Source organism: Equus caballus, chromosome 14 (genome assembly GCF_041296265.1).
Source record: "Equus caballus isolate H_3958 breed thoroughbred chromosome 14, TB-T2T, whole genome shotgun sequence".
Lineage (NCBI taxonomy): Eukaryota > Metazoa > Chordata > Mammalia > Perissodactyla > Equidae > Equus > Equus caballus.
In genome coordinates, this window is record NC_091697.1 from 102787335 (window position 1) to 102812032 (window position 24698).

The 24698-nt window shown below is 37.9% G+C and overlaps 1 protein-coding gene and 1 long non-coding RNA gene across 10 annotated transcripts in view; one reads left to right on the forward strand and one right to left on the reverse strand.

Moving 5' to 3' along the window:
- Positions 1-292: 292 nt before the first annotated feature.
- On the reverse strand, positions 293-13267 carry LOC138917518 (uncharacterized). The gene is made up of 2 exons (XR_011425717.1): positions 13001-13267; positions 293-1483 (listed from the first exon to the last, which is right to left on the reverse strand). It is a non-coding gene; the product is annotated as an uncharacterized lncRNA (long non-coding RNA).
- A 58-nt stretch (positions 13268-13325) lies between these two features.
- The window catches only part of AP3B1 (adaptor related protein complex 3 subunit beta 1), a 227657-nt gene continuing 216284 nt past the window's right edge, over positions 13326-24698 (forward strand). For 8 of the 9 annotated variants that reach the window (XR_011425714.1, XR_011425716.1, XR_011425715.1 and 5 more), the window contains exon 1: positions 13575-13974. Coding sequence is in view for 6 of the 9 variants with exons in the window: in XM_070234647.1 (XP_070090748.1) it covers positions 13847-13974 (128 nt within the window). In the remaining 3 variants the exon portion in view is untranslated. Of the gene's footprint in view, positions 13975-24698 lie in introns of all 9 variants that reach the window. The other variant, XM_001918342.6, reaches the window with a different exon arrangement.

The following is a 24698-nucleotide window of genomic DNA, read 5'->3' on the forward strand; positions in this document are numbered from 1 at the left end:
TTGGGTCAGATTATATTTTTAGTACAATTTTATTCTAATGAATGCGGGCCCTTTCTATTAACCTTAACAGTGAAGAAACATGAAACAACGGGAGAATATATCATTTGGGACTTCAAACTAACTGTATATGCTAATGTGACAGGAATGACTGCTTGAGGACAATTTTATCATATCGATTGCAATTATGAAGGGAAAATAAAATCTTCTCAAGTATTCTTCACTCTCTCTGAGTTAATTGAATTTTATAACCTTTGCTAAACTCTTCAAACAATAGAATCTTACTCAGGCAATATCAAATAATTACAAAGAACTTTATTATCTTCCAAAAATTCTGCTGAGTTGATAGATTTAGTGGTTTCCTTTATTTTCATTGCAAGAAATGATCATCAACATCATCACTGTTGCATGCAAGATCATCATGGCATTTATCAAATCTGTAGGGCACTGTGCTAGGTGGGGAGACATCAAGAAGTATAAGATGTAGGCTTTGTCCTTGAGAAATTTATAATCTACATGGAGACATTTAGATTAGTTAAAGTTGGCCCAAAATAATTTATTTAATCTTGCGAGATTTATTAGAATCATTCAGTGGGGACACATATGAGAGTAACATTAGACTCCCATCTTAAAGTTATCTTAAAATAAATTCTGCCTCCTACGCTTGCTAAGAGACACAAATATGTTTTGAAAGATAATGCAGATGTTATTAGTTACCTTTCTGAGGAGAGAATGAAATCCATTGATCCCTGGAGGATAAAACATTAATTCTCTGAGCATTTTATTTGGGTGACTTGGGAAAGCATTCAAGTCCCATCTCCTTAACTAATTGGCAGTGTAACTATCACTTATAGCACATTATTGCTCCAGCTGCTGTGCTAAAGGACAGGCTGTGTGAAAAGTTATTTACCATTTCCATGACATAGACATCATGTACAAAAAAAGGCCAAGTTTTCCAATACAGCATACAATAGTACTCGTCATAAGTTAGTATAAAGAAAGCCCTTAATAAAATGAGATGTTTTACACTGATTTTCAATGCTTGAATTTGAAAAAGGTGAGGGGAGAGAATTTTTTTCCCTTCTAAAATGGGCATCTGGAAATAAGTAATGGGGATAATTGGGCAAGTGCATTTCCTAGGAAAATGCTATGTTTATCTTCCTGGTTTATTTTGTTTGCTTGGTAATCAAGCCTTACGTGATTATCAAATTTCCTTTATAAGCACATTTAATTGAAAGTTAACAATCCACTTCCTTTATCAACAGTGTGAGTGGATGACTTTTCCAGCGTAAGGTCCAGTCACACGGATCAGCAGTTCACACGGGTGAAGCAGGTCCTTCGAGGCTCTCCAATTCCCTGTGCCGTCTATTCTCAATGTGGTACGACGGAGAAGTGGCTTAGAGCTTTAAGAACCATTACAACTTTGAGGTTGTGGCTATACGTGCTTTCTCTTTGTTCTTTCTGTTTTCACAATAAATTTTCAAACCTGTAGAAAAGTTGAAAGAAGAAAACAGTGAATACCTGTATACTCTTCACCTAGAGTCACTATTAACATTTTGCCACACCTTTTTCTCTCTCCTTTCACGCACACACACACACACATATTTTTAAGGAGACATTTTTTTCCTGATCCACTTGAAAGTAAATGGCAGATGTGACACTTTATGCAGAAATGTTTCAGCATACATCTCCTAAAAAACAAAGACTTTGTCTATGTAACTTCAAATCCATTATGACACCCAAAAAGGTGACATTAATTCACTAATATCATCTAATATACAGTCCATATTCACATTTCTCTAATTGTCCAAAAGATATCTCCTCTGTTGTTGTTTTTTAAATCCAGACTCCAATCAAGTTTTACGTATTGCATTTGATTTTTCTGTGTCTTTAAAGTCTTTTATTCTAAAGTACTTCCCCTGCCTTTTTACACTCATAACATAGAATTTTTTGAAGGGTCCAGGTCTATGTGTTCTTTTTAATAAAAAATTTTGAATTTTTTAAAAACGTTTTGATAAATGGACTATGTGTTACTTTTTCTGTTGCCAATGCCTGAGAAAAAGCCTAAATATTGGGCCTAAGATCTGTAGACTGGCAACATAACTCGTTTTATACCAAAAAGCATTGGTAAAAAGGAAAAATCCTATAATGTGTCCATAATAGCAAGGAGCACCAGGAATTAAAACTAGCCATGAACACGTAGGTCGTTACAAGTTGATTATCTTTTTCTTGAGTCTGCTTAACTATCCACGAACATATGAGAATTTTTGACTTGGAAGAACCTCAGAGGCAAGTTAACTAGCTTGATTCCTTATATTATCAATGAGGAAACTGAGTCTCAAAGAGTCTGTGGTTTGCCAAGGCCCCCTGCCAGTTAATTGTAGAGATGAAACTAGAAATAAGGTGTCTTGATTTCCCATATCCTTGTGCCTCTGATTCTCTCAACTTCTCTGTGATCACCATCCATTTCTTTAATCTCCTTTCTTTTCCATTTCTTCCTTCCCTTCCTTTTTCTCCTTCCTTCTACTGAGCAAACAACCGCAGATCTTTTTTAAGAAAAACAAATCACTTCTTTTAGACTTCTACCACAGTTACTCAATAGTGACATTATGGACATTTTGGGCTGGATAACTCTTTGCTGTAGGGGCTGTCCTGTGCACGGTAGGAAGGTTGGCAGCATCTTTGGATTCTCCCTATTTGATACCAGGAGTGCTCCTCCATTTGTGACAACCAAAACTGTCTCTAATTATTTCCAAATGTCCCTTGGGGGCCCAAATTGCCCTGTTTAAGAACCATGGCCAAACGGTTCTTAGTTTGGCCATGGTTCTTATTTTATTTGCTAGCTTTCCTTTTGCTCCAGGTCAACATAAATTCAAAATTTCTTGTATTTGTAACCATAGCATAGGTACAATTTTTATTCTACTATTTTTACTTAATGGTGGTCTAGTGGTTAAGATCTGGTGCTCTCACTACCACAACCCAGGTTCATTTCCCAGTCAGGGAACCACACTGCCCATCTGTTGGTCATCATCCTGTGGTGGCTGCCTGTTGCTGTGATGCTGAAAGCTATGCCACTGGTATTCCAAATACCAGCGGGGTCACCCATGGTGGACAGGTTTCAACAGAGCTTCCAGACTAAGACAGACTAGGAAGAAGGACCTGACCACCCATTTCTTAAAAAATTGGATACAGATGGCCAACAGGCACGTGAAAGGATGTTCATCACTAATTATTAGAGAGATGCAAATCAAAACTACAATGAGATATCACCTCATGCCGTCAGAATGGCTATAATTAACAAGATGAGAAATAACAAGTGTTGGAGAGGACGTAGAGAAAAGGGAACTCTCATACACTGCTGGTGGGAATGTAAACTGGTGTAGCCACTATGGAAAACAGTATGGAGATTCCTCAAAAAATTGAGAATAGAACTACCATATGATCCAGCTATTCCACTTCTGGGTATTTATCCAAAGAACATGAAAATACAAGTGTGTAAAGATATATGCACCCCTATGTTCATTGCAGCATTATTCACAATAGCCAAGACTTGGAGATGACCTAAGTTCCCATCAATGGATGAATGGATAAAGAAGATGTGGTATGTATACGCAGTGGAACCCTACTCAGCTTTAAAAAAAAGATAAAATCTTGCCATTTGACAACATGGATGGACCTTGAGGATGTTATGCTAAGTGAAGTAAGTCAGATAGAGAAAGTAAACTACCATATGATCTCACTCATAGGTAGAGATAAAAGCAACAACAAACAAACACACAGATGTAGAGATTAGACTGGTGGTTACTAGAGGGGAAGGGAAGAAGGTAGAGGGTGAAAGGGGTATCAGGGCACATATGTGTGGTGGCAAATGGTAATTAGACTTTTGGTGGTGAACATGTTGTAGTCTACACATAAATCAAAATATAATAATGTACACCTGAAATTTATATAATGTTATAAACCAATGTTACCTCAATAAAAAAAAATGGAAAAACCCTATGAATAGCACTGGGGCATTGTCTGATACAGGGCTGGAAGTTGAAGGTGAGAGGATGGCACAGAAAGACTGGGCAGGGTTCCACTCTGCTGTACGCATGTTCACTAGGAGTCACAATTGACTAGATGGCACTAACAACAAAATTTTTACTTAACATTCTGTAATAAGTACTTTCACTGCTGCTATATGACAGGGACACTTGTTGTTTCTGCCTGTCTAGCATCCCTACTCCCTCTTGAGCAGCGGCACCACTTTGTCCACTGTGGAACTGCATTTCCCCTACCTCAACCATTTGGTTCTAGGCTCCCACCCTCTGTCAAGGTGTGAACAAGGGACCCAGGCCTGACCAGTCATAATAATCCATCTCCACAGCCACAGTCATTAGTCTCAGTGATGGGCACGTGACCCAAGTCGGGCCAATCCTTTCCTGGGAATTTGCTGGAAGAAAGGCTCTACTTCATGTGGGTTGCTAAAGTGTGGTGTTGTAAAGTCAAAGGTCCTGGCAGCTATGTCTTCAACTTGTCTGCAGCTTAAGAGAATGAAGCCAGGACAGACAGAAAGCAGAGGTGAGAGATGGGAGAGAAAATCCTGGTGGTACCATGTGGGTCCCTAGATCCATTACTCTCTGAGGGCAGTGCAACCCTCGTCAATAAACCTCTTCCCCCACACCCTTTTGTTCATTTATTTTTTGCTCAGTTGGTTTGACAGGGATTCTTTCTCATTTGCAACAAAAATATTCCTGATTGAGAAAATAGTATTTTTGTTTATAATATTTAATGGCTCGTATTTCCTCAAGTCGTAGTATTTCCTTAACTGTTCTGCTAACATTGAACTTTAAAATCATCGGAAATATTTTTCCGTTAGAAATGCAGTGTTCTTTTTCAGTGCCTTTTGAATGACTTCTAGTAAATTTTCCATTAGTTTCCTCAAACATGGGCCCTTGGTTTGGATTCTGAACTACAAGGTTTAAAACTGAGTGATTTACCACCTAATTTAAAGCCATTCAGTTTTGCTTTTTCACTTCCGTGATAATCATTCTGTCTGTGATTATACCAACTGTTGTGGCAAGATCAGCTCCAGCTGCATGAGCACATTTGAAGGCGTTAGTGTGCTACGTCAGTGGCTTGAGAAATTTTTTATAGTATCACTAAGATTTATTTCTGACTCTCGTAGGAGCTGCTTTATGATTTCTTTTAACCTCAAAGACAATATTGTTCAATTTTAAGCCTTCAGACCTTTACATTCACTTAAGATATAGAATTACTCTGTCATCCTAATGTCTGTGAAAAATGCCTCTGATTCTCTTATTATGATGAAGTCTATATGTACATTTACCTGTATAAATTAACTTTTCCATATTTTAAGATTTAGTTCAAATGTTACTGTCTTCTATGTGATTTCTTTTTCAGTTTGTTCACGATTCGTTTTCACCTATCATTGCACTTAGTAAATCTACCTCGTATCTGTGAAAGGCGATGCAGTGACGGGAGTAGTGCCACTGAAGGGTCCTGTAATAGCCATAGAATCTGATTCTTTCAGAGAATCATAGGTAGCAATATACTATAAAATATATTACCATCAAGTTATTTATGGAAGCATAATTTTTAATAGCAAAAGATTAGAAACAAATCAAAAGTTCATAATTAGGGGGCCAGTTTAATGAATTATGATACAGCCATAAAATGGAATACTATGCAGCTGTAAAAAAAAGACCAGATAATTTTTGAATATATTGATATGGTGCGATCTCCAAGATACATTAAGTGTCTGAAGAGGTGGTTTAGTAGAGTAATTAAAAGTGTGGACTCTGGAGTCTGATCTAGGTTCAAAGATCAGCTCTGCCGTTTATTAGCTGTGTAAACTTGGGCAAGTTTCTCAAGTCCAGTTTCTCAGTTTTTTCCACCTGTGAAATGAAGATGCTAATGGTAACTACCTCACAGGATTCTATGAGGATAGAATGAGTTAATACATGCACAGCACTTAGAAGAGTGTCTGGCCTATAGTAAAATAACCGAACTATAACAATGGGATGTGAACGAATGATTTTTTAATTATGTAATATAATTCATAAAAAACGAAAAATTAAATATTTTCTAAATATTTTTCCCAATGTTTACTATTATCGCCTTCTGTTGTAGAATTATACATACTCATGTAGAGGGTTCTCTCCTCTGTTATTATAATGTCTTTGAGGACCAGGCCTGGCGTTTCCTCGTGTGTGTGCCCTGCATGATCTCCAGCATGTGTCATGTATAAGGCAAGTTCCATGGGTATTTATTGATGGAATTAATAAAACATTCAGATTCCTCTCCGTACATAAATGTGATTTCAGAGCTTTAACATTTAGAGTATTGACCTTAAACAAATAGACAACCAATTATATCTGCACCAAAAATGGGGTTTATTTGGGATCAGCAAAGAATTGCTATTTGGGGTCTGCAACCATGGCAAGCCATGTGCAGGACCCCCCAGCAGCAAGAGAGGGAAAACTCTTTTATAGAGGAGAAGAGGAAGTTGTGAGGCTATTGTAAACAAAGGGTTCAACGTGTAGTGGCTTTTCATTGGCTGCGTTGTGACAGCCTCTCATTGGCTGAGCTTCTTGCCTGTCCAAAAGAGGAAGTCTTTCTTATTCCTGTTGGGCTCTGCAGTCATTGGAGGGCATGAGAATTCCCCCTTTTGGCCTCCCAACTAAGAATTAATGTTTATTAATTTGACGTTGTCCCTTTTGATTGAGATCTTTCTCTGAAAGCATCACTGATCAAGTTTTTCTGGTTTCAGCATCTGTCCCTTGATGCCAGGAAGGACCTTTCCTCAGTTTTGTGTCCCACATTGGAGGGAGAGTGCACAGATTGGAAATGTATTGAGGCCACATTTGAGGAACAAGGAGGGGTAGAAGAGAGAATTCTCAAGCATTTTTCTCAGGTCAGAACAAGCTTGGTGGATCAAGGAATGGGAAGGCCAGACTGTCTGGATTGTAGTCAACTAAGGAGAGTGGGTCACAATGAAGGGAAGAGACACAAATGAGGGTCAGATCAAGTAGGACCATTGTAAGTGCATGTAAATGACAACTTGGAGCTTGAAATTTTTAAGAGCTTAATAAATGGAAACTCCTAGTTATTAGAGATCATATTATTGTTTTATCCATAATTTAAATTTATATATTTTCAAAAGGAGGAATAGCTTTGTTCCTTATAATCAATTCAAATGAACACTTAGAAAATACTTGTGAATTTGAACCTCAGACTTCACTAACCCAATAAAATTTAAATTCTGTTAAAAACTTTAAAAAGAGTCATTTTCTAATTGTAAAACCTTCTACAACTATCTACCTAGAAGTTATTGCTTTACAAGTATTTGTTTATTGTTTCTAGCCTAGATTTTTGCTAAGTGGTTTTTTCACCCCAGTCCTCAACCATGATACCTCTACCTGAATCCTGAAAATATTTTCCTAAAATTCATTCAATTTTTGTGGTTAATTTTTAATCAATCTGGAATTTATTTACAGGTATTTTGTGAGTTAGAGACTATGGTATGCCGAATGATGACCCCCAAATATACCCAAATCCTAATTCTTGTAAACTGTGAATGTTACTTTATATATATGGCAAAAGTGACTTTGCAGATGTGATTCAGGTAGGATCTGAGATGGGAAGATTGTCCTGGATTATCTGGGTGAGCCCTGTATATAATCACAGGTGTCTTTATAAGAAGGAGGCAGAGGGAGATTTGACACAGATTGGGAGAAAGAATGCAAGGAATGTGGCTCTAAGAAGCTAGAAAAGACAAAGAAGGGCTTCTCCCCTAGAGCCTCTGGAAGGAGTGGCCCTGCCCATGCCTTAGACCGTGTCACTGAACTGCAAACTTCTGGACTCCGGAACTATAAGGGAATAAATCTATGTTGTTTTAAGCCACTAAATTTGTGGTAATTTGTTACAGCAGTCATTGGAAACTAATACAGAGATCTAACTCTCCTTTATCATGCTATACTTTTTTTTCCAAAACCTTTTTTTCTTTAAGCTGCATTTATTCTTCCAGATGAACTTTAGATTCAATTTGTCTTGTAAAAAAATTGAATTTTGATTAAAACCGTCTTAAATATATAGATTCACTTAAATATTCCTAACCAGACACGAAGACTCTCTTTTCAGATCTTTCGCCGACCTCCTATATTTAAATTATAAAATTTTATAGTTTTTCTTCACTTAGGTATTGTATATGTCTTAAGACTTATTTATTGCTATTGTGGAAAAGGATCTTTTTAAGATTACATTTTCTAATTAGATAATATTGGTGTGTAGGAGCGCTATTAGAGTTTCAATCTGGCCACCCTGCTGAATCAATTTAAAGATCTAATAATTTTATCTTAGATTTCCCAGCAATACAATCATATCATCCATAGATATTATAATCTTTCTCTTCTTTTCCACTACTTATTTTTCTTATTGCATTAGCTAGAATCTATAGGACAGTGTTAAATGGTAATGGTGTTAATAGGCCTATTTGTCCTTTTTCGGACTTTAATTGGAATGCCGTTAGTGTTTCATTAAGTATGATGTGTGTTTTACTTTGTTTATTTTGTGGAAGTATTTTAACATCATCTATACATGCATCTCTTTATATATGCATAAAAGTGATCAGAATATTTCCTGCTATTTCTAGGTTATTAAGTATTTCAGAAGAGGTGAGGAAGTATTATTTCTTGTATTTCTGACATCTATTAATATATATCTTATATAACTATATATAATAAGTATAATAAGTTTCTCAATGTTGAAAAATTATTTTACTATATAACAAAATCAATTGGGTAATTTAATGTTTTCATTTAATATTTTTTCAGTATTTTGTTTAGAAAGTTTATAGCTCTCTTTTTTGTATTAAAAAATTCAGGCTTTGGGGTTGGCCCCGTGGCCCAGTGGTTAAGTTTGTGTGCTCTGCTGCAGGCGGCCCAGTGTTTCGTTGGTTCGAATCCTGGGCGCGGACATGGCACTGCTCATCAAACCACTCTGAGGCAGCGTCCCACATGCCACAACTAAAAGGACCCACAACGAAGAATACACAACTATGTACTGGAGGGCTTTGGGGAGAAAGAGGAAAAAAATAAAATCTGAAAAAAAAAAAAATTCAGGCTTGGATATCAGTAATGCCAGTCTTACAAAATGAATTTGGAAGTGCTTTGTCTTTTTCTTTTCTTTCTTTTTTTTTTTTTAAAGATTTTATTTTTTCCTTTTTCTCCCCAAAGCCCCCCGGTACATAGTTGTGTATTCTTCGTTGTGGGTTCCTCTAGTTGTGGCATGTGGGACGCTGCCTCAGCGTGGTCTGACGAGCAGTGCCATGTCCGCGCCCAGGATTCGAACAGATGAAACACTGGGCCGCCTGCAGCGGAGCGCGCAAATGTAACCACTCGGCCACGGGGCCAGCCCCTGTCTTTTTCTTTTTTTAAAATTTGGTAATAATTTAAAATAACAGGAACGGCCAACTGTTTATAGGCTTACTAGAACTGTATTGGTTTAGTTTCTTTTTGGTTGTAGATTTTTCACTTTTCCAATTATTCTATAATTATTTAGTCTATTCAGGTTTTCTACAGTTTTTTTCCTACAAGTTTAGGAATCAATTTTTATAACTTATACTCTCCTAGAAAATAATGAACAAGGTTAACATTCATTATCTATGTGTGCCTACAAATCGAAAGGATGGCTAATCCACTTAAAAATAAGCCAATGCCAAGTCTGCATAGTTAATAGAAGAAAAATTCAAATAGCCACTTAATGTATATGCTTTAACTCCATCCTATTTAGGGTAAGCGTGTATCCGTGTTTCCTTGGGAAAGTCCTGGTTTATATCTGCTCTTCCAGTCAAATTATGACTGGTGTCACCTTTTAGTCTTAAAAGTTTTCTATTTAGACAATAAATTACATAGTCTCCCTAGTTATAATAAATAAAGTGAAATTTTAAACCATACTGAGGATTTTATTTTATTTTTTTGCCAATCAGATTAACAAACATTAAAAAGATTTCTGACATGAATTGCTGGAAAGGGTATAGTGAAACAGAGGTATATTGGTGGAAGAGATAATTGGTACTGTCTTTTTGAGTTATAAATTTCTCAGTATCTATTAAAATGTTAAGTATGCATGTCATTTGATCTACCTATTGGCCTTCTAGGATCTTAACTTCTGGAAATTCTGATGCTGGTTTGCAAGCACATGTATGGGCAAGGTACTTGTATAGGTTGCTGATTAAATAAATAAAGGTACATTTATAAAATGAAATATTATGTAGATGTTTAAAACAATGAGATAGCTGTACAGATATTGGCATGGAAAGATTTCCGTTGTATATTAAGAGAAAAAAGTAAGATGCAGAATGATATTATAGTTTTAACTGACATTTAGTAAAATATACACATATACAATTTGTTTTCCTATGCTTACGAAAAAAGTTTGAAAATATGTACACCAAATTTAATACCTATTATCATGAGAGTTTAGATGAATAGAAACTGAAATGAGTAAATTCAATAAAGGTTTTGTTAAATATTAGGGAAAAGTCACTTTTAAAAAAACATAGCATACTCAACAATAATCCTGAGACACTATGTATGCTGGTAGAAAACAGAAAAACCTGGTTTTGGCTTGGTGACAAGCGTCAGAGCATAATCCCTTGGCTCTAGTAGAGCTGACATTTCTTCTGGTTGGAAGCATGACCTTTTCCCTCTGACAGAAGACTTCATGACTCTATAAAAGAGTTTTGAATTCTGAAGAGAAGGGAATACTAGACCTCAACTTATGTAGTTACTATTTTTATATTTCTGTAAGAGTATACAGTCTTAGAATCTTAAGGCAGTAAGGGTGCTCAAGTGTCTTCTTGTCAACCCTCTAATTTCTTTTTCAGTCATAAAAGAAAGTTTTATCTGTTTTTCCAAGGAATATGTGCTTTGCATCTTATACACAATAATCCAGAGAGGAGAAAAAAAAGTTACCCAACAACTATTTTGAGGCATATATAACCTTAATATCCACACCATTCAAGGACAATGTAAAAAAAATGTAGGTCAACCTCCTACATGAGTCTGTATGAATAAATAAAAATACTACCAAATAAAATCAAGCAGAATATTAAAAACGACAGACTCGAGAATAAAGAACTTCAAATCTACAAGAAAAGCAGACTATTTAATGTAAAATTAGGAAAATACATCCATGTGCAATTCCCAGAATAATATGCAAATGGAACAATAATCATATAAAAGACACTCAAATTCATTATGACCATGAAAATGAAAACAATGACAATAAAAATAATATATCTATCATATTGAAGACAATAAAAACTTAAGAAAACCCAGTGTTGGTGAGAATGTGAGGAAAGAAGATTTCTCAGACACTGCTGTGGGAATGTGAACTGCTAAAATTATATTGGAGAATGATTTATGATATTCAGTAAAGGTGTATATAATCTACAACCAAGAAATTCTTCACTCAGCTATATATGCCGGAGATTCTCTAGGGTATGTATTTATCAGTGTCCTCATTTTACAGACAAAGGAAACCAAAGCCTAGTTTCTTTTACAATTAAATGAATTAATATATGTAAATCACTTATGTGCCTGGTACATATTACGCCATCTATTAAGTATATCTCTGACTATCATCATCATTATCATTGTGAATAATCAGCTGTAGGTGAAATTTTATAAATTGATCAATATCAATATTGACAAACAACACATGTTAGGTGCTCCATCATTGCATCTCTGGAGGGGTAGTCTAACAGCTGAATTAAAAAACCACCAAGTTTTGACCAGACTGTGAGGTCTGGAGGATGTTTCCTCCTTCCCACCTACAGCTTCAGTCATGTGTGTTTCCACAGTAACAATGTGGCCTTTATTTTTTAAGTTAATTTTTCATAGTTTTAATTAAGACAATTTTTTTAGAGCAGTTTTAGGTTCACAGCAAAATTGAGAAGAAGGTACAGCGATTTCCCATATACTCCTTGCCCTACACATGCATAGCCTCCCACATTACCAATATCCCTCACCAAAGTGGTACATTTGTTACAATTGATGAACCTACATTGACACATCATTATTACCTGAAGTCCATAGTTTACCTTTGGGTTCACTATTGGTGATGTACATTCTACAGGCTTGGACAAATGTATAATGACTTGTAGCCATCATTATGGTATCATACGGACTATTTTCATTGCCTTAAAAATCCTCTGTGGTCTGCCTCTTCATCCCTCCTCCCCTCTCTCCAACCTCTGGCAATTGCTGATCTTTTTACTGTCTCCATCGTTTTGCCTTTTCCAGAATGTTATTTAGTTGGAATCATACAGTACGTAGCCTTTTCAGATTGGCTTCTCTCACTTAGTAATATGCATTTAAGATTCCTCTGTCTTCTCATAGCTTGATAGCTTATTTCTTTTTAGCACTGAATAATATTCCATTGGATGTACCATAATGTTTTTATTCATTCACCTTCTGGAGGATGTCTTGGTTGCTTCCAAGTTTTGCTAATTATGAATAAAGCTGCTACAGACATCCACATGCAGGTTTTTGTATGGGCATGTTCTTAACTCCTTTGGGTAAATACCAAGGAGAGCTACTGCTGAATTGTATGGTAAGAGTATTTTTAATATTTTAAGAAACTGCCAAACTGTTCTCTAAGTGGTGGTGCCACTTTGCATTCCTACCAGCAATGAATGAGATCTGTTGCTCCATATCCCCACCAGCATTTGGTGTTATCAGTGTTCTGAATTTTGGCCAATTGGTGTGTAGTGGTATCTCACGGTTGTTTTCAAACCAAAAAAAAGTGGACCTTTTGAGAAGTTGAGGGGCACACTCTGATCCTTGAAACACCCAATCCTCTTCCTAGAGGCTCTAGGCCCCCAGGTTGTGTTTCACTAGACCCTTGTCAGTTTCTGGCTTCTTGGGTTTTGGGTTTCAACGCCCGCCTAGAGGGGAAGAAATAGGGAAAGAGTAGGGACCGCGCTGAAACCCACCTGAGACTGCAGGCCTGGGGAAGTAACGCCTGGAAAGAAGCTTTGTCAAGTGCTACCCTAGGGCCAGGCAACATTCCGCCTCAGCTCCCTAGCAGACGCCACCAGGAAAGAAAGAGGTGCCCAGATGATAGACTCCTCCTGGCGCGTGACGTGGCTCTATTTTATTGTATTTTTTGGCAGCCAGAGGTCGGTAGGAAGTACTCCTTTAGCTCTGATCCTCAAAGGCACGGTCCTGAGAGGTTTCTTTAAAGCGGAGCGTTCTGGGGATAAAGGTTGCTTGGGGCGGATGTGAAAGTAAGGCCACGCTGGCCTGGCCGGAAGGAGAGGAACAGAAACTAGCCTAAAAAGGAAAAGCGATCATGCTGGGTTTAGGAAAGCTAATGCAGAGTGTTAAATGGCGTTTCAGGAGAAATCTGAAAGCTGTTGGTTTACAGCAGGAGTCAAGCATAGACGTGTCCAGGCTCGGGGACCCTCCTCAAAGGATCAGAATGGACACAATGGGTATCTCTTCCCAAAAACACTTTAAAAGCGGAGAGCCCAGGCTTCTGCAAGCCGGGGGCCTCCTTTCCGCACAGCCTGGGTCCCAGCCTCTCAGCGACCTCGAAAGCCCGGAGAGGGGAAATCCAGGCGGGCCCTGGAGCGGCCGGAGTGGGCTCCGGCCAGCCCGCACACTGGGCATGCGCAGGGGGTGGGCCGCCAGGTTGGCTCAGGGAGCCGTGACGAGTCCGGAAGCGCGTGCGCGCGCCCCACCGCTCGACAACTAGTTTTGTTCCGCGTCCTGCGGCCGGGAGCCCTTCTGAGCGAACCCCCCGGCCGGACCCGGTCGGCGCCGGCAGCACCGCAGCGATGTCCAGCAACAGCTTCGCTTACAACGAGCAGTCCGGAGGAGGGGAGGCGACGGAGCTGGGGCAGGAGGCCACCTCGACCATTTCCCCCTCCGGCGCCTTCGGCCTCTTTAGCAGCGATCTGAAGAAGTGAGCAGAAAGGTTGGGGTGCGGGGCGGGCCTGAGGAGCGGGGCCCCGGGGGGCGGGCGCCGGGAGAGCGTGGGGTCGTCCTGAGCCCGCCCCGGAGCCGGCGGTGGGGTGTCCCGCAGGTGGGTGGGGCGGGTCCGTGGGAGTTGTTGGCGAGTTTGGGGTGAGGGTGTGTAGGGATCTCTAGTAGTTCTCAGACTTGAGTGAAAAAAGAGCCGTTTGGGTCCCGTCCCCGAAGACTCTGCTCTGATTGAGTTGGTCTGGGCTGGGGCGCAGGAATCTGAATCTTCAACAGTCACTTCTGGCTGATTTCATGTTTGCTGGATCAAACTTGGGGAAATGGGCAGCGTAGGGTGAGAGGAGGGTTGGCCAGTGGAGAGGGAGGGTTAGTGCGCGTGCTGCTCGTGGGAAACCTTCCTGCGACCCCGGAGTGTAGGAGCCTGGAGGTGTTCTAGGCGCTCTGGGAATGGACAGACTGATTTATGCCAACCTTTGTATTCTTGGACAGTATCCTTTGCACTACAGACGAAAAACCCCAATCCCAAACAAAATAATAAACATATGAGAAGAGAGTATTTAGAGTGTTACCGTGAACAAATCCTACAATTTTACAAATGAATAATGTTAATTTTAACGCACTCTAAAACAATGTACACTTCGTTTTGTAAAAGTTAGAGTATTTTAAGTACCATGGAAAAATGGAAAGAAAGCACCCCTAAATTGTTTTTTGCTTTTTGTTTTGGTGGGAGGGATTTTAAACTTACAGAATCCTGGTAACTTTATATTTTATTGTAATCATTTTCACATCTTTTAAATGTTTAATCTCTCAGTACTCAACATTGTAGTTATGTATTAGGCTGTCACTAGATTCATGCTGAATTAAGGTAAAGTAGCCGTGCTGGTGGCTTTGCAAATGTCAGAAGGAAATAATTAAAATTTAATTTAAATTTTACTGACAAGATCGGGCAGTCTGGAAAGTTGCTGGTAGTTGAAATTGGGATTGAATTTTGGCTGTACTAAGCTGACTGAAATCTTGTGTACAGCATGTGGAATGCAGTTTTCCCCCCCTTATTCTCAGATTAGAAAAGTTTAAAAGTAATGTAACTAATTTCTTTTCATTTTTCATTTTGCGCATTGAGATAATGGATTGTTCCAACAAGGGCTGGTTGTAGCTGTACAGTTCTCTTAGCAAAATGTTTCAACTGTTGAATTAACCTCGAAGTCTGCCTTAGTCTGTTGGCTCGGGACTGGTTTACAATTAATTTACTTTTAGTGGTTTGTGAAGATCTAAGACGTTCTTCTCTTAGAGCCTCGGATTTCCTATTTTGTCCGATTTGGGCCTGATGTGGAGAAACATGTATGGCTTTGCCTATGACCAGTGCTGTTGAGGTGATCGAGCAGGTTGATTTAAAATAAAAATAGCTGACATTTCTTGAGTGCTTGTACATTTGTGCACACTCCTTTACATTTATTGTTTCATTCAGTCATCCTAGTAACCCCGTGACTTGTTACCAGATATTTCTCTGATCTTACTTTGCAGATGAGGAATGGAAGCACGAGTGGTTAACTTGCCCAAGATCACAGAGCTAGAACCCTGGATTTGAACCCATACATTCTAATCTTAGGGCCCATTCTTTCAAGCCCTTGGATATGCTACTTACTACCTGATAAAATTTACAGTGCTTTTTAGAGAATGCATGCAACTCATTAAAAGTTTAAAACTTTGAATAGTAGCTGTGGACAGTGTATGACCTTGAAGCTTTAGGAATTAGAAACATTTTGGCCATTGAACTGCAACCTCCTGGGCTTGTACAGAAACAAGGGAACCCCACTTCTGGAAGTGGTCACTTAATCTCTCTTGAACCTACATTCTCTCCTCTATAAAATGGTGATATTTCTTGCCTTTTTTAAAAAAACCAAATGACAAAACTTAAAACTTACTCTGTTCCTCTGCTCTAATTTGTTTTATTGAAGTATATTTGACATGTAATGTATTATTTTGATGTACATCATGATTTGATATTTATATTTATTGTGAAATGATCACCACAGTAAGTCTAATTAACATCAGTCACCATACCTAGTTGCAATTATTTTTTCTTGTGATGAGACCTTTTAAGATCTATTCTCTTAGCAACTTTCAGACATATAATAGATTATTATTAACTGTAGTCGCTGTGCTGTGCCTTACATCCCCGAGAGTTATTTCATTTGTAACGGGACGTTTGTACCTTTTGACCCCCTTCACCCCTTTTTCCCACCAGCTCTGCTCTAATTTTTGATGGTTTACTTTGAAATAGTTTCAAGTTTACAAAAAAGTTGCAAAAATAGTACAGAGAACTATCCCTTATGAAGATTCACCGATTTTTAAAAATTTGCTACATTGCTTTCTTTCTCTCTTTCTCCATACACACACAGACACGTACATATATTCACATTAGCATGTTTTCTGATCCATTGGAGAATAAGTTGTATGCATGATGTCCCTTTACTCTTAATACCTTAGTGTGTATTTTTTTTTTTTTAAAGATTTTATTTTTTTCCTTTTTCTCCCCAAAGCCCCCCGGTACATAGTTGTACATTCTTCATTGTGGGTCCTTCTAGTTGTGGCATGTGGGACGCTGCCTCAGCGTGGTTTGATGAGCAGTGCCTTGTCTGCGCCAGGGCTCGAACCAACGAAGCCCTGGGCCGCCTGCAGCGGAGTGTGCAAACTTAACCACTCGGCCACGGGGCCAGCCCCCTTTGGTGTGTATTTTTTAGGAAGAAAGATGTTCTCTTAACAACCATAGTACTGTTATATTCAGGAAATTTAACATCATTGCAATCTACAGTCTGTAATCCAGTGGTGTCATTTGTCCCAATAAAAAAATATTTTTTTATTAGCATTTTTCCCTCTAGTCCAGGCTCTCGTCCAGAATCATGTATTTCATTTAGTTGTCGTCTCTCTTTACTCCCCCTTGATCTGGAATAGTTGCTTAGCCTTTGTCTTTCACTACATTGACATGTTTGAAGAATACAAGCCAGTTATTTTATAGCATGTTAATCAGTTTGGGTTTGCTGGTGTTTCCTCGTGTTTGGATCCGTGTTATGTATCCCTGGTCAGAATACAGTAGTATTATCACTGGTAATAGGTGATGTGGCTTCTCAGACTACTGCGTCTGGGGGCATTGGATGCCCATCTTCATGGTCTTAATTTTCACAGTCAAAGGGTTGTTCATTATTTCTGTTTTTAAAATAATCTCTCTATGGGGGGACCCTTTCAGACCATGCAGATGTCTTACTCCTCATTAAATTCACCACCTCCTGCATTTAGCAACCATTGATGAATCTCCTGAACCAGTCTTTATCACAGTGGCTGCAAAATGGTGGTGTTCCAACTCTGACTGCTTCCACTGTGCCGCTCTTTGGCCTCTTGTCCTGAGGCTCTGTGTTCTTTGATCCTTCACTAACCATCTCAGGGATGCCTAATCACTTCGCAGTCACAGGATTATTCATGATTTTTGTTTTCTGAATTTAATCTTATTTATCAATCATATTTGTTCCCTCCTCCCTTTAAACAAAGCCAGAATTAGGGAGTTTTAGATGGCTTTTTGAAAGCAGGTCCTATACATCACTTATAGGTTAATCAATCCTGTATATTAGATTCTTGGCTTCAAGATTTTCAGTTTCTTCATTTAAAATGTAACAAATTGATTTTTTGGGATTCCTTTCTTTTGGCATTGTTGTAAACTTTTATTCCTCTAGATTTTTTCTAAATTATTTTCCTTCTTCGTCTTAAACAAAGAAGCTCTTCTTTTATCTTAACCAGTTTGGCTGTGTGTGTATAATTAAAAGATAATTTTATTTCTGGATTAAACATTTAATTAGGAATTAATTTCTAGAAAGGAACAGACAAGGCTGATGTTTCTTAACAATAGTAAAACTCCTAAATTTCTGGATCTCTTTTCCTTTGAGAGTATCACGGTGTATTAGAAAGAGCATTGGAACTAAAGTGAGAAGACCTGGGTTTAAGTTCTTTTCCACTTGTAGAAGTGTTTTCTTGTTCAAGTTGCTTGATCTCTTCAAACTTCAGTGTCTTCATTTCTAGAAAGGGTGTGATAATACTTGCGTATTTTGTGAGTTTCTCATGGGGTGGTATAATTGAAGGTGATTTTAGCACTATTTGGAAAGGTTGGTGAAAGCTTCACTGAAGTGCTGACATTTTAGGTCTTAAAACGTGAGAAGGTTTTTGCCAGGTGGAGGAAAGGGGAGTTCTTCAGGCAAAGTATATGGAAACAGGAGAGTTCCAAAAGAAAATGCATGTTCAGATGAGATATAGATTTGGGCGTCAACATTTAGAAATGTAGGTAGTAATTAAAGCATGGGACTGGATGAAATCGCCCAGGGAGAGCTTTCTTGTCAGAAGAAGAGGCAGTTTAGACAAAACTCTAGGGAACACCAACATTTAAGCTGTGAATGGAGAAGAACTAGGGAAGAGACAGTGCTCAGAGGGCTAGGAAACCAGAAGAAGCTTTAAAAAAAAAAAGGGAAGCTAAGAGGGAAGTTAGTAAGAGGAAATGGTCAACTCTGTTTTGAATTGCAGAGTGAGGGCAAAGAGAAGGAAGGCTGAAAAGAGGCCATTGGATTTAACAATTAAAAGGTGACTTAGCAACCAGGAACTTAGCAATGCAGTACCTTCTCAACCACATTGAAAGGTAGCATTTTTAGTCCCTTGTGAAATTGGGGTGGGCTTTCATTTGTTTAGATTCACAGAGCTGATTTAGACCCAGACGGAGTGCTACAAGCTCTCCTGTAGTCATACTGCATCATGTAACGTCAGGTAGTCGGTGCTACATCAGTGTAGTTGCATTGCATTAGTAAAGCCTGGCTTAAATCAAAACTGAATCAAGAAGAAGTAGAGAATTTGAATAGACCAGTCACCAGTAAGGAGATTGAAACAGTAATTGAAAACCTCTCCCAAAATAAAAGTCCAGGACCAGACGGCTTCCCTGGTGAATTCTACCAAACATTCAAAGAAGACTTCATACTAATCCTTCTGAAACTCTTCAAAAAAATTGAAGAGGAGGGTAGGCTTCCTCACTCATTTTGCGAAGCCAGCATTATCCTGATACTAAAACTAGACGAGGGCAACACAGAGGAAATTGTGGGCCAGTATCACTGATGACTATCAATACAAAAATCCTCAACAAAATACTAGCAAATCGAATACAACAATACATTAAAAACATCATACATCATGATCAAGTGGGTTTCATTCCAGGGATGCAGGGATGGTTCAAGATCCTCAAATCTATCAACGTGATACACCACATTAACAAAATGAAGAATAAAAATCACATGATCATCTCAATAGATGAAGAGAAAGCATTTGACAAGATACAGCATCCATTTATGATAAAAACTCTGAATAAAATGAGTATAGAAGGAAAGTACCTCAACATAATAAAGGCCATATATGACAAATCTACAGCTAATATCATTCTCAATGGAGAAAAACTGAAAGCTATCCCTCTAAGAACAGGAACCAGACAAGGATGCCCATTATTACCACTCATATTTAACATAATATTGGAAGTCCTAGCCGGAGCAATCATGCAAGAAAAAGAAATAAAAGGGATCCCAGTTGGAAAGGAAGAAGTGAAACTCACTATTTGCAGATAACATGATTTTATATATAGAAAACCCTAAAGAATCCACCAAAAAACTTCTAGAAATAAATGAATATGGTCAAGTCACAGGATACAAAATCAACATATAAAAATCAGTTGCATTTCTATACACTAACAATGAAGTCGCAGATAGAGAAATTAAGAATACAATCCCATTTAGAATTGCAACAAAAAGAATAAAATACCTAGGAATAAACGTAACCAAAGAGGTGAAAGATCTGTACACTGAAAACTATAAAAACATTGTTGAAAGAAATTGAAGAAGACAGAAAGAAATGGAAAGATTTTCTGTGCTCTTGGGTTGGAAGAATTAACACAGTTAAAATGTCTTTGCTTTCTAAAGCAATCTGCAGATTCAGTGCAATCCTGATCAAAGTTCTAATGATATTTTTCACAGAAATAGAACAAAGAATCTTAAAATTTACATGGAAGAACAAAAGACCCTGAATAGCCAGAGGAACCCTGATAAAAATAACAAAGCTGGAGGTATCACCCTCCCTGATTTCAAAACATACTACAAAGCTCTAGTAACCAAAACAGCATGAGTGGCACAGAAACAGACATACAGATCAATGGAATAGAATTGAGAGCCCAGAAATAAACCCACACATCTACGGAAAGCTAATTTTTGACAAGGGAGCCAAGAGCATACAATGGAAAAAGGAAAGTCTCTTCAATAAATGGTGTTGGGAAAACTGGACAGCCACATACAAAAGAATGAAAGTAGACCATTATCTTACACCATACACAAAAATTAACTCAAATGGATTAAGGACTTGAACACAAGACCTGAAACCATGAAACGTCTAGGAGAAAACATAGGCAATATGCTCTTCAACATGGGTCTTAGCAGCATATTTGCAAGTACCATATCTGACCAGGCAAGGGCAACAACAGAAAAAATGAACAAATGGGACTACATCAAACTAAGAAGCCTTCTGCACTGCAAAGGAAACCATCAACAAAATGAAAAGACAGCCTAACAATTGGGAGAAGATATTTGCAAACCATATATCTGATAAAGCATTAATATCCAAAATATCTAAAGAACTCATACATCTCAACAACAAAAAAAACTAACAACCCAGTTAAAAAACGGGCAAAATATCTGAACAGACATTTCTCCAGAGAAGATGTACAGATGGCCAATAGGCACTGAAAGGATGTTCAGCCGCATTAACTATCAGGGAAATACAAATCAAAACTACAATGAGATATTACCTCACACCGTCAGAATGGCTATAATTATCAAGACAGGGAACAAGTGTGGGAGAGGCTGTGGAGAGAAGGGAATCCTCGTACACTGCTGGTGGGAGTGTAAACTGGTGCAGCCACTATGGAAAACAATGTGGAGTTTCCTCAAGAAATTAAGAATAGAACTACCATGTGATCCAACTATTCCACTGTTGGGTATTTATCCAAAGAACATGAAAACATGAGTGCATAAAGATACATGCACCCCTATGTTTGTTGCCACATTATTCACGATAGCTGAGACTTGGAAGCAACCTAAGTGTCCATCAATGGACAAATGGATAAAGAAGAGGTGGTATATATCCACAATGGAATACTACTCAGCCATAAGAAACGATGAAATCTGGCCATTTGTGACAACATGGATGGACCTTGAGGGTGTTATGCTAAGCAAAATAAGTCAGAGGGATAAAATCAAATACTGTATGATCTCACTCATAAGTAGAAGATAAAAACAACAGTCAGCTAGAGACAGAGATTGGATTGGTGGTTACCAGAGGGGGAGTGGGGAGGCAGGAGGTTGGAGGTTAAAAGGGGTGATTAGGCACATGTGTGTGGTGATAGATTGTAACTAGCCTTTGGGTGGTGAACATGATATAGTCTACACAGGAATGGAAATATAATGATGCACACCTGAAATTTATATAATGTTATAAACCAGTTACTGCAATAAAAAAAAAGTCTTGTTTATGTTTTTAAGTTAAATTTTGTTTATTGTCATCTTTACATCAGCCATGAGAATTTCATTACCTACAACCCTTTAACCTTTAATATCAGTGTTTCTCAGTGGGGTCCAGTAGGAAGATTACATGCGTCTGGTTTGTATACAGTTACAGCCTATCTAACTTTATCTCTGCCGCTTGTTGTTCTTTTCAAGAAAGCATATAGAAGTGCAGCTGAATGAGAGTAACCTTTTATAGGGATGTTCTGAAGTTTACTTTATTAAAAATAAAGATAAACCAGTTCCAGATGTCAGTACTTTATTAATAGTAACATTATTTTGGACATACCTGAAAGAGTTGCTGTGTCTCAATATGAGGTTCTAAACTTTTTTCTGTGATTGTTTCCATTTTTTATTATAATATTTAATTTTAATTAGGGTCTATCCCATATTTTTGTTATTTTTTCACTTAACAGTTTTTAATAGTTCCAGTTGTTTGAGCTTGCTCTGCTTTCTTTTTACTTGTCCTGCTGTTTCTCATTGATACCTTTGTCTCAGTCAGTCATTCTGTATTCTCAGGCTATGTAGTGACTCCATGAAAATTTGTTGAATATTGTCTAAAGGAACCTTTTTTACAAACTCGCCTATATATATAATTTATGTGAAGGTGCCTAGCAAAATGTTTGGCTCATAATTTTGCTTAGTAGGTATTTTCAGATCCTATTCAATTGAATGATTCAGATTCTACTAGCATTTACTGTCTCTTTTACCAGTGTGGTTAAAAAATAAAGCATGACTAATTCCTGGACCTTATGCAGAAGGAAAAGCTGGTCTGGTATCCCTATTGTGTTGTATTATACTGATCTATTATTGTATCACCCTGAAGTTAATCGTCTGTGGGTCTAGAACAGCCATTTTCTTCTTCCTTGTGTCTTTGCTGTGGTTAGGGTTAATTGACCTGGAATTGTCACATAGATATTGAATGAACTTTACAATCAGGGTTTTTTGTCTCTCTTCCATTCTTCAAAGGCATCTTTATTTGCAAATTTGGGATTATTCCATAGTTACAGGTCATCCTTCTGTGTTTTCAGCACAAAAATACAAAACACTTATAAGATCTTTATCTTACCTTTAAGAAACTTAGAATTTAGTTGGTGAGATAGGGCTAATGTGAACTAATGGTCAGTAACACACGTGTATAAGTCATGTTAAATTGTCTAATAATTCTCAACTTTTCATTGTAATATACCTACTGAAAGGTATTTATTACAAGCCTTTATTATGTAGACAATCATTTACCAGTGAAGAAAATGGAAATGCTGGACCTTTGAAATGTCAAACACATTTTAGTTTGAGATGCTGAAAGTGTTGGAGCCCTGAGTCGTCAGCATACTATGAAGAGGCGCAGGCTCCTCCTTGTGAGTTGGTTTCTCTCGTGCTCAGGAGTCCGGGGTCGCAGGTATGAAAATACGCTCCACTAGTGATTTCTGCAGCATGCTGTTGTCCTTCTCCTCATCTCAAGTTCTGAAGATTTAGACCCTTTGAGTCCTTATCCCTCCAGTTTTGGTAATTGATCTATCTTGGTAATTCTGCTTAGCTGGTTGAAATTTGTGGTCACTAGGTCTAGTTCTGGAGAAGTTAACAACATAGTTGCCATGGTATGTATGTAAATTGGATCTTTTTTATTTACAAAGGGCATGTAAAATATTAGGCAATTTCAATGTTTTATTGATTTTTCACTAAGTAAATGTCATTTGTTCCGAGATGGCTATTGATGAAAGAAGAAACTGTATAATGCTATCTGCAGTGCATGCCCAGCTAGATGAAGTAGTTGTTTTTGTCCTTACATAAATAAGACTGCTCGTTTTACAAAGGGCCAACTACTCTAGTTTTTTTGTCAGTTCACTGGTGCAGTATGGTTCCTATAGTTTAATTCTTGAAATATACTTCAAATTATTACTACATTGAACAAAAAATTGATGACATACTGCTTGTAAGCAGAGTCCTACACTCAACAGATTATAAAAATGTTGCGTTTTATTTGCTTAGCTTGCATTTCTTCTTAGAGGAGAGTCAGTTCTGAGTTTTACAATTCATCTTAACAAATATTCAGCCGAGAAAATACTCATCCCTTCATACAGGATATGTTTTTTTAAGATCATTGATTTGGTGAAATCCAAGGAGAAAATCTGGAATACTTCAATTTCCTGCCTTACCGTTAAATCCCAGGATGTGAGATATGACATTATTTCTAAAAAGATTGAGAATTCAGAGCAACATTACTAGAACTGAATGATGAAAACAAAAACAGAGGACAGATGGTTGGTTGAAATGTTCTTTTTTACTGCATGAAAAGTTACAAATGCTCATGGGATGACAAATGTATTACAGTGAAATAATTTGACAGTATTGCAGTTGTGTGTATAAATGAACTACTGACAAAAACAAATTGCCTGCAGTCCAAATTCAACATTTAAAGTGAAGAGCCCAAAGTAGAATAATCAAGACGGAAATGATTTTCCTATATTTCATATTATTATGAATAACGTTCGTTGGTTTGTGTATTTCGAAAAGACTTATTTAGCTTATCAGCTGGAAAGAGTTCATAGATCCAGAAGTGAACAATTTATAGTCAATGTCTGGTTATTGATGGGCTGATTATTTGTAGTGCTGATAGGAACCGACCTAATTAGAAGGCAGTGTCTTTAATCCTTCGGCTGAGTGAGTTGGCATGGCAGCTGGACAAGGGAAAGACTCATGAATAAGGCTGGTTTCAAAACCATGGGTTGGCAGAGCTACACATCACCCAGCTTCACTGTAGGAATGGGTTTTCTCCAAGTTTCTTAAAGTCTAGGTTAAGAATGCGGTCATGAGGGATGAGGGGGAGGTCAGTACTATGAGGGCAGAGAGCTAAGGGCAGAATGGAAGGTAGGGACCAGACTGTATAGGGCCTTGTCAGAGCTTTGGATTTTACTTTGAGTGAGAAGAGAAACCCTTGGAGGGTTTTGAAGAGAACGGGTATTTAGAAGACAGTAACTATTAAGTGCCTTTTGTGTGCCAGATATATTTCCTCCTTCAAAAAAGGTTATAGTCTGTGGGGTACTTGGGACCTGTATGTTCATTTCTAGTTTTTTTTTTTTTA